The sequence below is a fragment of the Sander vitreus genome, chromosome 11, assembly GCF_031162955.1.
Source record: "Sander vitreus isolate 19-12246 chromosome 11, sanVit1, whole genome shotgun sequence".
In the NCBI taxonomy this organism is placed as follows: domain Eukaryota; kingdom Metazoa; phylum Chordata; class Actinopteri; order Perciformes; family Percidae; genus Sander; species Sander vitreus.
In genome coordinates, this window is record NC_135865.1 from 19,329,411 (window position 1) to 19,344,376 (window position 14,966).

The following is a 14,966-nucleotide window of genomic DNA, read 5'->3' on the forward strand; positions in this document are numbered from 1 at the left end:
ACAGAAACCTAGCTTTAACAACTTGCTGCTGAAACTCTTGGTGGTGTTGAGCTGTTGAGAGCCCTGCATGCTTTCCTATAGCTTTATGACTACACTCTGTTAAAGTCAGGTTTTGTGGTTTCGACCCTCCCGTCTGAAGGGCTCACATTTATAAATGCATAGATCGGATCATCAGATAACATACACCTCCTATCAGCACCGCCATTTTGAACCAGCATGCTATGAAACAGTATTCCGCTTCCTAAAGTCTGTGGACTAGTTTCAAAACCTGCCAAAGTATCTTACTCAACACAGTGTTGGGCTAAGTACTGTTATGTGCTACACATTCAACTAAACCCCACGTAAAAAGTAGAATTGTTCTGCTGCTTAAAAATAACAAACTTAAAATACAACGGTGATGTTTAGATCACTGAGGCTGTTAGCAGTGAAATCTGTCCATGTTATCCTCTTGTGTACTTCTTTTCTGTTGAATTATTTTGACTGAATATACCTCAGCAGCACTTAAACATAAGGTTCACCTTTAGGCATTTCTGTGTATAGAACAGTGTAGAATGTATAAGAACTGTCTGGCTTGCCATTCAAATTTTATACTGATGAACCATACATAGGAACCATACATAAAAGGACAACCTACTACTGCTATTTTCTAGTACTACTATTTATGGGGTATTTCCAGGTTTAAATATTATTTTGAGATCCTTCTTGCCAAAGTAAAAGCCTTTCTCTTTGCAGCTAGGCGGGTGTCTGGCTGCTCACGTTTGCTGGTTTCCCCATCTTTAAGGCCACAACGGGCCTATCGGACTCAGTCCTGTTCCAGTGCTATTTGTAGTTACTAAAGAGTTGAACATGTAACAAGCAAGATGAACCAGTTGCCATTGGCACCATAGGATGTTACTGAAATATTTATCTGAGGAAAGACTTAAGAATTAGAGAAACAATCTTTTCTTAATTCTATACATATAAATATATATATAAACACGTGTAAGATATTCATATTTTATATTTGAACCAGTATGTTATCAAGACTGAATGTAGTGTTTATCATGCTTACTTGGGAAAAAAAAGAAAAATCTCCCCTAAATCTTCCTTTTTATTATTGCAAAAAAGCAAATTTTCTTTGAGAACTGACAAGACCAAAAAATAAGAGAAGAAATCTGAGACCACGCCCCGGTGGTGCATAAGTCGCTGACACCTGCGTCTGTCGTGTATCTGCGAGGTCTTTTCAACAGGAAGTTTTTGTTTAGGCGCTCCTGACTCTGAAGTATCTGATCTTAATCTTTGAATACATTGTTATTGTTTTGTTTTGGTTGAGTCATTGTGGACTTGATTTGTTGTGCTGTCTTTAACAATCATTTTATTTTATTTTTATACTTTATGCCTTTAATTGTTTTGTATAGTGTGAGAGGGCAAGATCACTGGCTTTCTTAGTTTGACAAAGAAGATTAACATTATCATTTATGCCTTATTGTTACGTAGAAGACATGAGCATTGTAGCATTGTTGTGCGTGTGAGAGAGAGCTTGAGCGTTGAGCTCACCTGGTGCATTGTTTTCACTGAAACAAAACGGTGTACTTTGGGCATTTTGGAGCGTGGGATGATTATGTTGCTACCAGTTTTTTAGGTGCGACTCAGACAGGTTGAGGATACCTGTGAGAAAAGCTTTACTAATAATTCCAGCAGGTGGATGTGTGTGTGTTTGTGTCTTATAAAGAGAGAATAGGGAGGGCAGTCTGCAAACCATTATGGTGCATTTTTTCCCATCTTTTGGCAGGTGTTTGAGAGTGAGTTTTAAAGAAATGGTGAGACATGAGAGTACTTATTTTTGTTTTTGTCCAGAGGGGGGGGGTCTCTGCTGATTAGCTGAAGCCTTAAAGCGAGCCGGTTTATGGTTTATAAAGGAAAAACTACCGTTTGTGGTAGGTAGGCCTGCACGATTCGGGGGAAAAATATCAATCACGATTTATTTTTTTTTAGCTTAGAATTGATATCACGATTCTCTGCCACAATTTTTTTTTCTCACAAAGTGTAAGTGGCAGTACCAAACAGATTTCTTTGGCACCTGTAGCACATTGCGCATCACCACAAGCCTGTAAACATAGAGGCTTTAATGAATAAAGAAAATAAAGTACATACTGACCATTTAAGTACAGTAGGCTACCAAAAATAGTGACATATAACACATTGAACTAAATATGGCCCTGATACAGGCTCTATCTGAACTCCTTGAACATGTCTTTACATAATTAAAACATGTTAATGTCAATGTCAAATGCTTTCAATAAATGAATTGAAGGGGGGGGGAAGAAGTCATTTAAAAATTAAATCGTGAACAGGGGTGAATCGAGATCACGATTTTATAACGATTTATCGTGCAGGCCTAGTTTGTGGTCACAGTTTGACTATTTCATCTCTACTAATTATCTTAATATACTTTCAACTGACAGTCTTTTTGCGACTGGCTTTGCTTTAATGCTTTAGTTTCATTACGCGATCCCCTAGATTTCAAGATGCTCTTGTGGATCAGCCATGCATCGAGTTGTAGTTTGTCACCACACTGGTTTGCCGGTTGTTAACGTTGACAAAGAAAGTGTAGAGCACCAGCTAAGGCAAAAGGAGCTGTTGTATACCTCATTTCTAACTCAAGACTGAGTGAAACCTGCTTTAATCTACTTACAAAATAAAAAAATGAAAACGTTTAAAAAAAAAAAAAAAAAAAAAAGTCACAAAAATTAAAAAAAGATGAAAATACACAAACTTGTGTCAGTGGAGAAGCCCGTTCATACCTGTACTTAGTGAAGGGTTGTAGTAAAAGCCACCACAAGGGGGGGGGGTACAGAATACATACCAGTTCTCATGAATGTCTGCTGTTTTTTTTCTTTAACAATTTGGTGTTTTTATGCTGCACACTGATGTATTTTTCAGCATTGGATAGAAATGATCTGTTGTAACTTGAGATTTAAATTTATTTTAGTGTATTGTATTCCATTACTGTCTGTTATACGAATAGACGACCCCTCCATGTTTGAACACTTTTAAGTTTGACAATCCTGTTTTTTTTGTTTTTTTTTGTTTTGTTTTCACACTGACCGAGCACAGGTATGTACATGTCTTACCACATGACGGTGTGCTGTTGCAGCCCGCTCTCGCTTTCCTGTGGTACCAACATTAACCAAAGACTTCTAACTTGATTGTATATGAACGACACCCCTCTCTCGGCCCATCCCTGCCTCACTGCTCAGCATCAAATCCCGGCTGCACGCCCTCACCCAAGTCCTCAATTCATCGGAGTTTGCTTTTTATTGCATGTGAATGTATCCCGCCCCGGAAACACTCCGGCGTCCTGTCAGTGTGGCGGTTACAGTGCCTGTGGGCGGGGATCGGAGAGGGGGGAGGGGGGTTGAACAGGGGCTGAGCGGGCTTCTCCGACAGACACAAACGAATCTGGTGGTAGCTGGGTGATGTTTGTTAATACACACTGAGGGTAAATCCTGTGCACACTGTACATGCTCAGGACTCTGTATGTTTTGTCTGTCTTGAGCGCTGTTGCTAGGATGTTTCCCCTCCACTCTTTCTCTCTCCCTCTCTCTCAAGGACTGTGGTGAAAAATGCTGATCCTGCCTCTCACAGTGTCTCTGTATCTTCCTCATCACCTGTACACTGTATAGTCCCAGGACATTTACCCTGTTGTCTCCAGGAATACACATCCTGCGGTTGCTAAAACTCACTGCTGTGTCCCTCCTCCACCTCTTCCTCCCTTTCCTCCTCTGCTCTCTCCTTTGACATCGTCTCTTCACTACAGACTCTGATCAGCTGTGACACTATGCATCATGGTCCTTCACTCTGCATGGACTGTGTCCCTCCGGCTCAGACCTCTGGCCGACGGGCTTCAGTAACACTTTGTTTAATGCTTTACTCCATGTGAGGTTGTAGGACCTCACAAGCTCTATCCCAAAGCAAAAATCCAAATATTTAACTTTTGACAAATGCAGATACCAAAGATATCTCTCTGTCCTGTGTCTTTCTCTGTGTTTCTCTCCCTTCCACCCTGCAGCATGTGTATTAAGAGACAAACCCAGCACTGGCTTTATTCCTAGCCTCAGTAATTCCAAAGCTTAGATGTATATTTTGGTATATTTCTGAGAAAAACTTTGCGTCTGTTTCTCGTTTGTTTGTTGTAATCTTTTTTCTGTCACAGCATGGAACTTATTGCAGAACTGTCTTACTCTTGGTAGGTTAAAGATATAGTATTTTTGTATGTTTTTGGGTGTGTTGTGTGTGATTATCAGTTCACAGCCCAAGTGACCATGGCTTTCAACAAGAGGAAAAACGAGAAAAAAAGAAGAAGAAAAAAAAGCCAACCATGTACATATTACTTCTGTGTATCTCAAAACTGCATTCTTTAAGACATTTACTACTCGTGTTGGAAAGCTTGGGCTCATCTAAAGGAATGTGTCCCCGATGTATTTCCCCTTTTCTTATTTTGCAGCCTGATAATAATTGTCTTTCCAGGACTCTAATGTAAAAAGCCTTGATTTCCATCATGGACAACAACACTGAGGGACACTGCTCCGATCTGACTACAAGGACAAAAAAAAATAAAAAAATTGCCTCCCAGTCATGGTGGCGTAGAACTGAAAGGTTTTGTAGGAGTTTTAAGTATGTGAATCAGGATACATAGATTTTGATGCATTTGTCTGCTGTATTTTTGTTTGTTTTGTTTTTATACACATATAAAGATAATCTTTTACTGTAAATGTACAGTTCTCTTTTGTTGTAAACATCATTAAACCATTTTCAAGTGTTTTGACATGTGCTTTGTCTTTTATTGGCATTCAGTTACATGATGAAACACAATGGTGTTATAATTTACAGCAGGTAGCCTACAGCAGCCAGAACAGCTGTTCATATAGTGCCACTATGAGGTTTAAATTTAGAATTTTAATTTATAACTAATGACATTCCCATCAGCTTCTGCTGAACTTGTGTTTAAATGTTAGCATGATTCTAAAATAACGTGCTTAACAAATATACCTGCTATACATCTGCATGCATTGTTAGCATTAACACATTAGCAACTGCTATCACAGCCTCAGGTAGCCCCCAGTATGGCTAGTAGATATGTAAATTACAAAAATGAAAGAGTTAGCGTGTCTGGTTGCAGGAGCTTACAGTACAGTTACTGTAACTCTAGCTCACCATTTGAAATGGCCTAGAACCGCCACGGCACTTACAACAAAGAAAAGTAGCACATTTTTGAGAAGCTAGATCCAGACAATGCTCGGGATTTTTTGCTTGATATAGGCTATTACTTAAACAATATTAATTGTTCATCCGCACATTTGCCGATTCATCTTTTGATCAATCATTAATTATCTAATTGTTGCAGGTCTAATTAGTAATGCTGTCTCTGCATGCAGGACTTCAGTGGGGAGACGGAGGAGGTGGATCCGAGCCGTTGGGGACCAAAGACTCAGAGGGATCTTTATCCTTCTCCTCAGCTTTGGTCGACTGTAGAGCAGAGAGGCAAAATTAAATATCCGTAGGCCTATTGATGAGACCAGCAGACAAACAGCATATCTAAGTTTTGTTTGTTATGAAAGATTGCAGACATTTGGATCCTGGTGTAAGATGTGATCGAAAGGTCTCGAAATAGTAGGCCTAAGCCATTTTGGATCACAAAGTGGGAGCACTCTATCAAGAAGTTTATCTTTGTTTTTGTCTTTCTTTGTTTGATTTTTTTTTAAATCAGGCTGTAAAATATTCTATAAATATAACTGCAATTTTGTGTAAATGTTCCTTTTAATAGGCCCTCTTTCAGAGTAGACATTTTGACAGGTCACAGTGGGAAAAGCACAGATGTAAACATTAAAATCAATAATGGCTGAATTCCATTTAGCTGCTTCAGGTTCAGGGTCCTGGTATTGTGCATGCCGGCTGAATGTTACACTCTCATGGTTTACTGAGACACTTGAATAGACTAGAGCCATTACTAATGTTATTAGTAGCCCCTGTTATTTGAACTCTAAATGTTTGGTGTGATCTTGGCCTGTGGCAATTTCATAACGAGTTCAAACATTTTCCTTTTATTTTGATTATTTCCCACAATTGCTAGAACGTTTATTTTGTTAAGGATTTATAATTTTAGAGACTGTGTGAGTGAGTAATGAAACCTTACCTTGGGTTTCTTTTTCTTGCCAGCTTTTTTCTAGAAGAGATAAAATACATCACAATGATTGATAGTTGAAGCACCAGAACAGGCGAAAATGTGACCTTTAAAAGTTTTCAGTTACTTACTTTTGCTTTTGATGGTTCAAGTATCTCGTAAGTATCAGTATCATTTTTTCTCTCAAGCTCCTGTAGAGGAAATATGAAATTATAAACAAAAACTGACAGCCGAGCATCAGAGTCAAACATCATTTGGGCATCAAGTGATGTGAGAGTTCTCCTTACCTGGTAAATGCCTCCATCTTCCTGTTTAGTCAGTGAGAAAAAAACAAAAAGTGAAATGCATATATTCAAGCAGATACACATGTAGTCACATAAATAGACAGTTTATATCAATCCATAAACAGTGAAGAAATAGAAAACATGGAGACTTACAGCCACTCTAGCCACAGATGGGATGTAAAGCTGCACAGAGAAGAAGACAACAACAACAAACATGTTATAAATGAATACATCAAATATCAGGTATGCAACTTCATGAATATTTTAATTCTTTAAATCATTGATTAATCATGATAAATTGCCATCACACGTGACAAGAGTCCAAACTATGTCTTCAAATTAGAACTGATTAATCGTTTAAGTCATTTGTTGAGCAAAAATGTCAAATATTCTCATGGTTTAGCTTCTTCAATGTGAGGATTTGTTTTCTCTCTCTCTTTTTACATCATTATACATTACATTAATTGACTGTTGGTTGGGCAAACAAGCAATTTGAAGATGTCATCTTGTGCTCTTAGAAATTGTTCTCATGGGAACTATTTACTACTACTTGACACTGTATATATAATTGATTGAATAATCCAAACAATAATCTTCAGATTAATTGATAACTAGAAAATGCATTTCCTGCAGAAAATGCGTGTGAATGCTTAATAGCTAAATTGTTAAAGCTAAACTGGATTAATAGCTTAAATCTGTAAGAAGAAGTTGAAGTAGTGAGAATAGTTGGAAAAGTGGGAATTGTTTTAATTGGTATGAATTTCATTGACAAATTGAATAATACCACTAATGTAAAAAAGATGTGGAATAATTAAAGTTTATTTTGAAAAGCTTATGCTAAAGCTAAACTGGATTGCTGGTTAAATGTGTGAGAAGAAGGTGAAGTTGTAAGAAATGTGCAAAAGTGATAACTGTTTTAATTAATATATCTTTATAAGTTGAATAATAGCCATGTTGTATGAAAGTTGTAGGTGTTACAACAGTGGCACAGCAGTGGCAAGTGAACAACATATTACTGTCTGTAGTTGCAATTTGACTGTTTGACTGATGTTTGTAACCAGCTAACGACCTATCACCTGTGTCAGACCATTAAGGGACACTAAGAGCGACCTGTGAAAGAAAGGCTCAGACAGCCGAAACTATAGGTGGCATAAGTGAAAAGACCTCATCATCAGCGCCGCAAGTCCTTTGGGAACGTATTGATATAAAATGTATGTGGAAAAATTTAAAAATGTGGGCATATCAGCGATTCAAAAAAGTGGTTTGCTGTGCCATTGTATGGAAATGTCAAGGATGTTTAACATGGGCAGCGAATGGAGGAAGATTTGGAACTGTTGTAATTTGGAAGCTCACAGAGCAAAATGTATAAGTCATATTGCTTAAATGAGCACATTGGCTGAAAGTAGACAAGCATACCTACGTTTTGGTGTATATATGTTGTATGACAAGGAAAAATTGTGGGCGGGAGAGCAAGTTATAGAGCAGGGATAGCAAGATCATTTTTTTAAGGCTCCGTGCTCTAGCGAATGACATCACCCACTGTAAGTCACGCAATACACACCCATTATAAACTTCCTGAAAGGAACACTAAACTTAAACTTAATTTTCATAAAAAACTGTTAAAGATATCAAACTGCTGAGATAGAGCCTAAGTTGAGCCTGAAGTTTTAGTGAATGGTTTAAAGTTTGATTGGTGTCTGTAGGTGAAAGTATGACGTAGCAGTAGCATTTTGAAGTAGGAGTAGAATTTGAAGCCTGCTCTCATTGACTTTAATTGTACTCATTGACTATTTTTTTTTAACTTAATATTTAAAAAAATATAAATAGCAGAACAAATGTTGAAGAAGTGCTTAAAGAGCTGAACATTTTGATATTTTAATGTGTTTTGTAGCTGAACGTATGCATCAATTAGAGAAAGTTGAAGAATAAACAATCTGATTATGAATAATGAATGCTGCTAAATCAGCATTCACACAATGTAAATAGTTGTTAGCACATATTTAAATGTGAAAAGCCTTAACCAGACATTTCCGGGTAGTTTTACATGTATATGACTTAAATGAATAATCAGTTATTAAAACTGTCATAGCTTTCTTTCCAGTCAGAAAAACAATTAATCAACTAATTCTGGTGAGCCTGAAGCCTGTGATCACCTTTTCTCTGAAGAAGAGCACTGTGGCAAAGATGCAGTAAAGAATCAGGATCCCATCCAAATAGTAGCAGATGACTGGCTCAGTGAAAAAAGTCCCTGTAGAGCAAACACAGGAGATAAATATTATCAATATTATACTTAAGTACATTTCTGTACGGTTTCGTTCTATTTTGTGAGGCTTTTTCTACATACATTTCAGAGAAAAACAATCTTTTTAATCCATCACTTTATCTGATGGATGTAGGTACCAATAACTTTAGCTTGTAGATCCAGATTTTAAAAGATTATATAAGATAAGACTATATCTATTCTCAGCATTCACAATAATGCAGCACAAAAAGCAGCCTGCGTGGGAACACAAAAATAACTATTGCAATTAAATAAATGGCATTGTAACAAAAGCTTTATACATTTCATGCAATAACTTATATAACTATAATGTATCCAAGAATTGTTCAAATATTTGTGTGAATATATATGAATATGTACACAGATAATAACTCCTTCCTTGTAGGCCTTTTTCACAGCCAAATAAAATAGGATTAATTGTTCACTGTACAAATCTTCTTATTGAGTCATTTAGATCCATAATTGAATCAATTTATTTTCTTTCTTTTTTAAATGACAAAATCTGGAAGTGATTTTTCATAATTCCAGTGCGGCAACCTGACTTAAAATTGCTTATATCAAGCAACAGACACTCCATTCTAGGATCTTTTAAATAAGTTGATTTAATAAATAATACAAATGGATACAGTAATAGTGTCTAAATAATATTCTTACTTTACAGAAATGTATATGAATAAAAAATGTGTATGCTTAAAAAGAAATAGATATGAATAATATAAATGGATTGTATAGAATAATAAGAGAATAATGATACAGAAATATTATTAAACACAAGAGAAATGTAACTGATGTCGGTTAACAAGCATGTATCGTCACTCAGTGAACAAAAATGAAAAACCAATATTACCAATATTAATGAAAATATATAAGTGCAAAAACGGTGTTCAAAGATGCAACTGATGTAGAAACAAGTGGCTTTAGTTTATGTCACCTATATATACATAAAATATATGAAAATACCTTGGAATTCAGTATTTTAATGGAGCATTTCTTATTTGGTATTTGTATGTAAAATGATTTTACATGCAGTACATTTTATCCAGTATTTTTATGAAGCATTTGTTACGATATTATTACTCTAAGTAAAATTATTTAAGTGCTTCTCTTCTGACTTAGGAAAAAATAGAACATAGCGCCTCCTGTGTGTGTGTGTGTGTGTGTGTGTGTGTGTGTGTGTGTGTGTGTGTGTGTGTGTGTGTGTGTACATGACATACAAGACATCCATTTAGCATGGAAAAAAGTAACATAGTGAGACACATAAGAAAATTGAGTAAGACCCCCTGAAAACAGGAAATACGAATACATATCTGCATTTCAGTAGATAAAGTGTCTTCCTGTCAGTTCGATCGACTGCTCTGAGGTTTTGGTGAGGCTTGTTTATCTCGCTATGCGGTTGGAACAGAAGCCATGTTGTGAGAACATCACCAGCAGTGGTGATTCATTGAAGCTATGACTTCCACATCAAATCTTGATCATCTGAAGTTGCATCAGGATGTAACATTTCTTCAGTCTTAGATTATTTTTATGCTTTAAAAGGTTAAATTGTGTAAACACAATTTCTGTGCAGGTGGGTTAAGTTTAGCAATCTGATTTATCAAACTGTCACCTTCAAGTTTTTTTTTGTTTTTTTTTATTTTGTAGCGTATGTCAACTGTTGGGAATATAGTTATATCGTTATAACGTGTTGGGAATAAAATGAATAATATGGAATAGTTCTGCATTTTTGGAAAAACATTTATAGGCTTTCTTATTAGATCAATACCACTCTACCACCGGCACCTCTAAAGCTCACTTATTAACTTTTAACTCTTCTTCTTTTTTACCTTTGGACAGAGCCAAGTTAGCCGTTTCCCTTTGTTGTTGTTTACAGTCTGTGTGTTAAGCTAAGCTAACTAGCTGCTGGTTGTGGCTTCATATTCAGTGGACAGACATCAGAATCAATTTCATTCATTTCAATCAATTTATTGCCAAGTAAGTAACACAAGTACAAGGAATTTGCCTTGGTTGTTGGTGCAACATTAATATGAAATAAACAAACAATAAATACAGAAACAAATATGTACTGTATATCACGTCACATTAAGAGAAAAGGGCTGTATGGAAAAGACATGAGAGTTGTGTGACATTTTGGGTAGTGCACTTATGTTACCTTTACAGAGAGATTGATACCACTCTCATGCCCATAAATATGAAGATTCAACCCACAGCCAGTTAGCTTAGAACAAAATGTAATATTCTAGATTTCTTGTGCTTTATATCGTACACATATCCCCAAAATAACATTTTGTGGGTTCGAACAATTGGTGGCATGGCTTGCGTTTAGAAGGAATAGTTTGACATTTTGGGAAATACACTTTCTACTTACAGACAGTTAGATAGGAAGATTCAAATATAGGTATTATTTTACAAGTAATCTATAAGTCAATAAGTTATCCAGTCAGTGTGAAATAAGATGATCTTTCCACTCTTAGAGTTACTTAAAGATGAAACAAAAGGAGGAAACGGTGTGTTAAGCGGTTGAGTATGTTGTTTAGACCTACAATGAATATGTGCTGTATTTAATCACTCTCTTCATTGTTAAAGCTAACACTTCATATCATTTCCTGGTCAAAATGTAGTGATTGTGGCTAACTCAGCCTGGAGAATGTTATAAACATATTTTGACATTTATTGATATAAAGTAAAATATCATCAGAACAATCAAGCAATCCTAGCATTCAAAAGGTCACAAGGTTACAAGTATGCTGCCAAATAGTAAGTAAATATATTAATATGTCCATGGCAGCTACCGTCCTTTACACAATATATTGTGTTTTTCTGCTGAGGGAGTTTTGATTATTATTTTCACAAGTCGCTGCAGAAAACAAACCCTTTCAGTGTTTTCACATTTATTCATGCATGCTTTCTCGTAATTCCTTCATCATGATGAGTATGCCTGAAATACATAACAGGAAAGTGGTTTTTGGATCATTGTGAAAATATTTTTTCACAACCCTCCCTAACTACGACATAAAAGAGAAAAGTCTGGGAAACCTTTGCACATGAAGACTTAAACCCAAAGGAAAGAAAGGCAGCACATTATTGTGTATTTTCTGTTGACATTGCTAAATTATAGTCAGCCACATATTTGTTTGTTCATTCCTAGACCAGCATGTGAATTGACAGTTTATAAAAGAGTAAGAGTAAGAAAAATAAAATAACCAAAGTCCCTCTGCAGTATGTAACATTTAAGAGCAATAAACATGTTTATTTTCTGTATCATATTTAAACGTTTGCACCATAAATGGACAGCAAGATTGTGTATAAAATTGTACTTTTGTTTCCAGTGTTCAAAATACAGACAACAATTTTTTTGATAAGTTGAGCTATTCTCCTTACCTTGTAACAATACCTCAAACGGCTAAACTTTTTCACAGAAAATATCTATCTCTAATATCGTCTGTTACTGTCAGACTCAGATATTTACTGTTCTCTATAGGCTAGATAAGTAAGTAATTTACAGGGTTGGGTGCAGCCTGTTTCCTCGACTGTCTTTTATCCGAGCAGATAAGGCCTTTGTTACGGAAGATAGCAAAGATTTCAATAACACAAACACATAATGTTAGTTTAGTTTAATAACTAAATTAATTTAACATGTCTCTTAACACCTACCGACTCTTTTCCAATGCCAACAGGGTGATGTAGGTGTCCTTCATAACATATTAAAACATTGCAGCCCAAACTCAATTATGCTATGCAATAATAGCGATTTAGTATTTGTGTAACTTACCTTTAGAGGAAACAGGCACCAGGAGCACAAACAGCACAAATACACCTGTCCTCAGTGTGTACATAACTCTCCCTCCTCGTTTCTCTTTCTGTCTGTTCTGTAGAAACAAGCTTTTCTTACTTTCTGTCTTTATCTCCTGTTCTGCTTGCCTCACTCTTTTCTTTCCGTGATCAGAGGAAGTGGCTGAACTGACTACCTGCCAATGGACTGAGATGTTGACTGTGTGAACTTTAAAGCATCGTACAACCTTCAACACCCACATTAAGTCTCACTGACTGTGTCGTGTTCAGCTATTTTCCTCAAAAACCTGACAAAATCTGTCCCTCCATCTAATCTAAGCATCATTTATAAGCTCCTCTGCCTTCATTTTTTTATATCCTTCTGGATTTGTGGCAATTGTAAAACAAATGTACTAACTGTTTTACAAGATACTGTTCATTATGCTGTCATACAGCTATGCGATACTGTGTTATCAAGCTTTTCGTAAATGGTCATACACAGTGGTGCCCCAAGATTTTTGTTATAGAGATGACCAGATGGGGCCACTGAAAGTCTTGGAGTGGCATACCAAAACCAAAGGCCATTACTGAAGTTTAGGAATTCTATAATGCTGTTGTTGAAAACTATTTCAACATGAGAGTTAAGCTGCAGTGGGTAGAATACAAAAAAACACCAGAATTTGAAGTAGAGTAAGTGAGACCTCTTCCTACAGCCTTCCCTCTCCCCTCTCTGTCACACGAGCAATGCATGCGCAGAACAGCCAATAGGAATTCTTCCTTTCTCTGCAATGACCTGTGATTGACCAAAGTCTCCCGTCACAGGCTAAATTAGAGGAGGTACAGAAGTGCAGTTTTCTCTCAGACCACTTGAATTACAATTTGTTAAAAGATTATTATGGAATTCTTGCCCAACTACGCCAAAAATAAACTGCCTACCACAGCTTTAAGGGATTGCATATTGATATAGTTTGTTTTCTTATTTTTACAGTTAATTTGACTGATTAACTGATATGCATAGACTAATTCTGGTACAATTAACATTTTCAGTTCCAGTTTTCCATTTTAAATGTGTTAGTGATTCTTTGATCTTCAAATAGGCTAGTTGCCCTTTTCCTTAAAAAGACAAATATACAGCTTTAATTTACATATTGTGCATATGCGACAAGAGAGTATATGTGCGAGTCCCTGATACAGTGGTTGTATCAGGGTTGCCGTGGTCACCCCTGGCCATCTCTTGGCTGCGCCACTGGTCATGCACCATCTTACAGTTGTATATACAATAATAAACATATCAACGTCCTTATATCGAATCGTATCTAAATGGTTTGTATTACAAATTATGACATTATAGGTGAACTATCCTATAAAATAGACAGCAAAGTAATCTGACTTTAGGTGAATTTTGCTCCTTTATAACCATGGACATTTAGAGATACATTGCATCCATTTTCTGAGGTACTCCCAAGGATGGACAAACTTTACAAAATGCAGCATTAGTCACTGGCCTGTATCTAAAAATGTGACAAACAGACACACAGGTTATCAAGCAGAGTAAAACTCAGATTGTACAGATTATAAAGTACAAAATGTGCCGGTTGGTTAACAACTGAGAAATGTGAACAGTCCATCAGCGGACTGCAGAAAGATTGATGTGACATTTTCACCCGGTTACAGTGTGTTTAAGTAACTGTGTTTTCAAAAGCTAAGTTGACCCTTGTGATACTTAAATGTAAGTGTGTGTCTTTGTAATGGAGGAGGTTACAGACATGAGACCTCTGCATCTTTCTTAAGAGTCGTGTCAGTCTAAAGTAGCATAATCACACTGACCTGTGACTATTGAAGTAGCAGGCAGATAAGTGAGGTCAGGTTAAGTTGCACAGAGAGGAGACTTCATTTTGACGCTGGTGTGTGAAATGTTCAGGGACTTCTGACTGAAGTCTGAACTCAGGGACCTTTAATTAGAAGCCCACTTTCAAGCTTCTGGTCCCTGTCAGTTAGTTTGCTCAATCAAGTGGGTATACCCATGATGTTAGGATATAATACATTAACATGTTATCTATTTATCTTGTTATAATGTACAAATGTTTGTACGCACTACATAATCTGCAAAGTAACTAGGAAATAATAGATGTCAAATAAATGCATTAACCGGTGTTAATGCGTCTGTTAACATGGATATTTGCAAGCCTCCAAGTTTGGTAGCAAATCTATGCATGATTCCATGGTAAACCAGAGTTATTGCATTAGTTATGTTTTCCAGATTCTTGTCATTTATTGTACATGCTACCTTATATTTATCAGTTTTCAGCTCAGCAACCTCGGTTTTGCATTTTCTAAGCTAGCTGTAAACCCCCATTTGGCTGCTACATTCCCAGTGTTAGCAAACGCTAGCTAGTCCGTAATCATGACTATTTGCAAGCCTCCAAGCACAGACGTCACACTTTAAATCCTACCTGTTGCCTTTCACCAT

At 36.5% G+C, this 14,966-nt stretch overlaps 2 protein-coding genes across 17 annotated transcripts in view; one reads left to right on the plus strand and one right to left on the minus strand.

Annotated features, from left to right (window-relative positions):
- Positions 1-4,807, plus strand: part of pou2f1b (POU class 2 homeobox 1b) — a 23,017-nt gene extending 18,210 nt beyond the window's left edge. For all 16 annotated transcript variants that reach the window (XM_078262150.1, XM_078262155.1, XM_078262158.1 and 13 more), the window contains one exon: positions 1-4,807. This exon is cut by the window's left edge and continues 2,289 nt beyond it. The gene's annotated coding sequence lies outside the window, so the exon portion shown is untranslated.
- On the minus strand, positions 4,792-12,755 carry LOC144525388 (uncharacterized). Its single transcript, XM_078262162.1, has 7 exons — positions 12,498-12,755; positions 8,601-8,695; positions 6,601-6,630; positions 6,451-6,471; positions 6,295-6,354; positions 6,176-6,205; positions 4,792-5,508 (listed from the first exon to the last, which is right to left on the minus strand). Exons 1-7 carry the CDS (start codon positions 12,559-12,561, stop codon positions 5,422-5,424), a joined length of 387 nt encoding a protein of 128 aa, XP_078118288.1. The 5' UTR covers positions 12,562-12,755; the 3' UTR covers positions 4,792-5,421.
- Between the last annotated feature and the right edge of the window lie 2,211 nt (positions 12,756-14,966).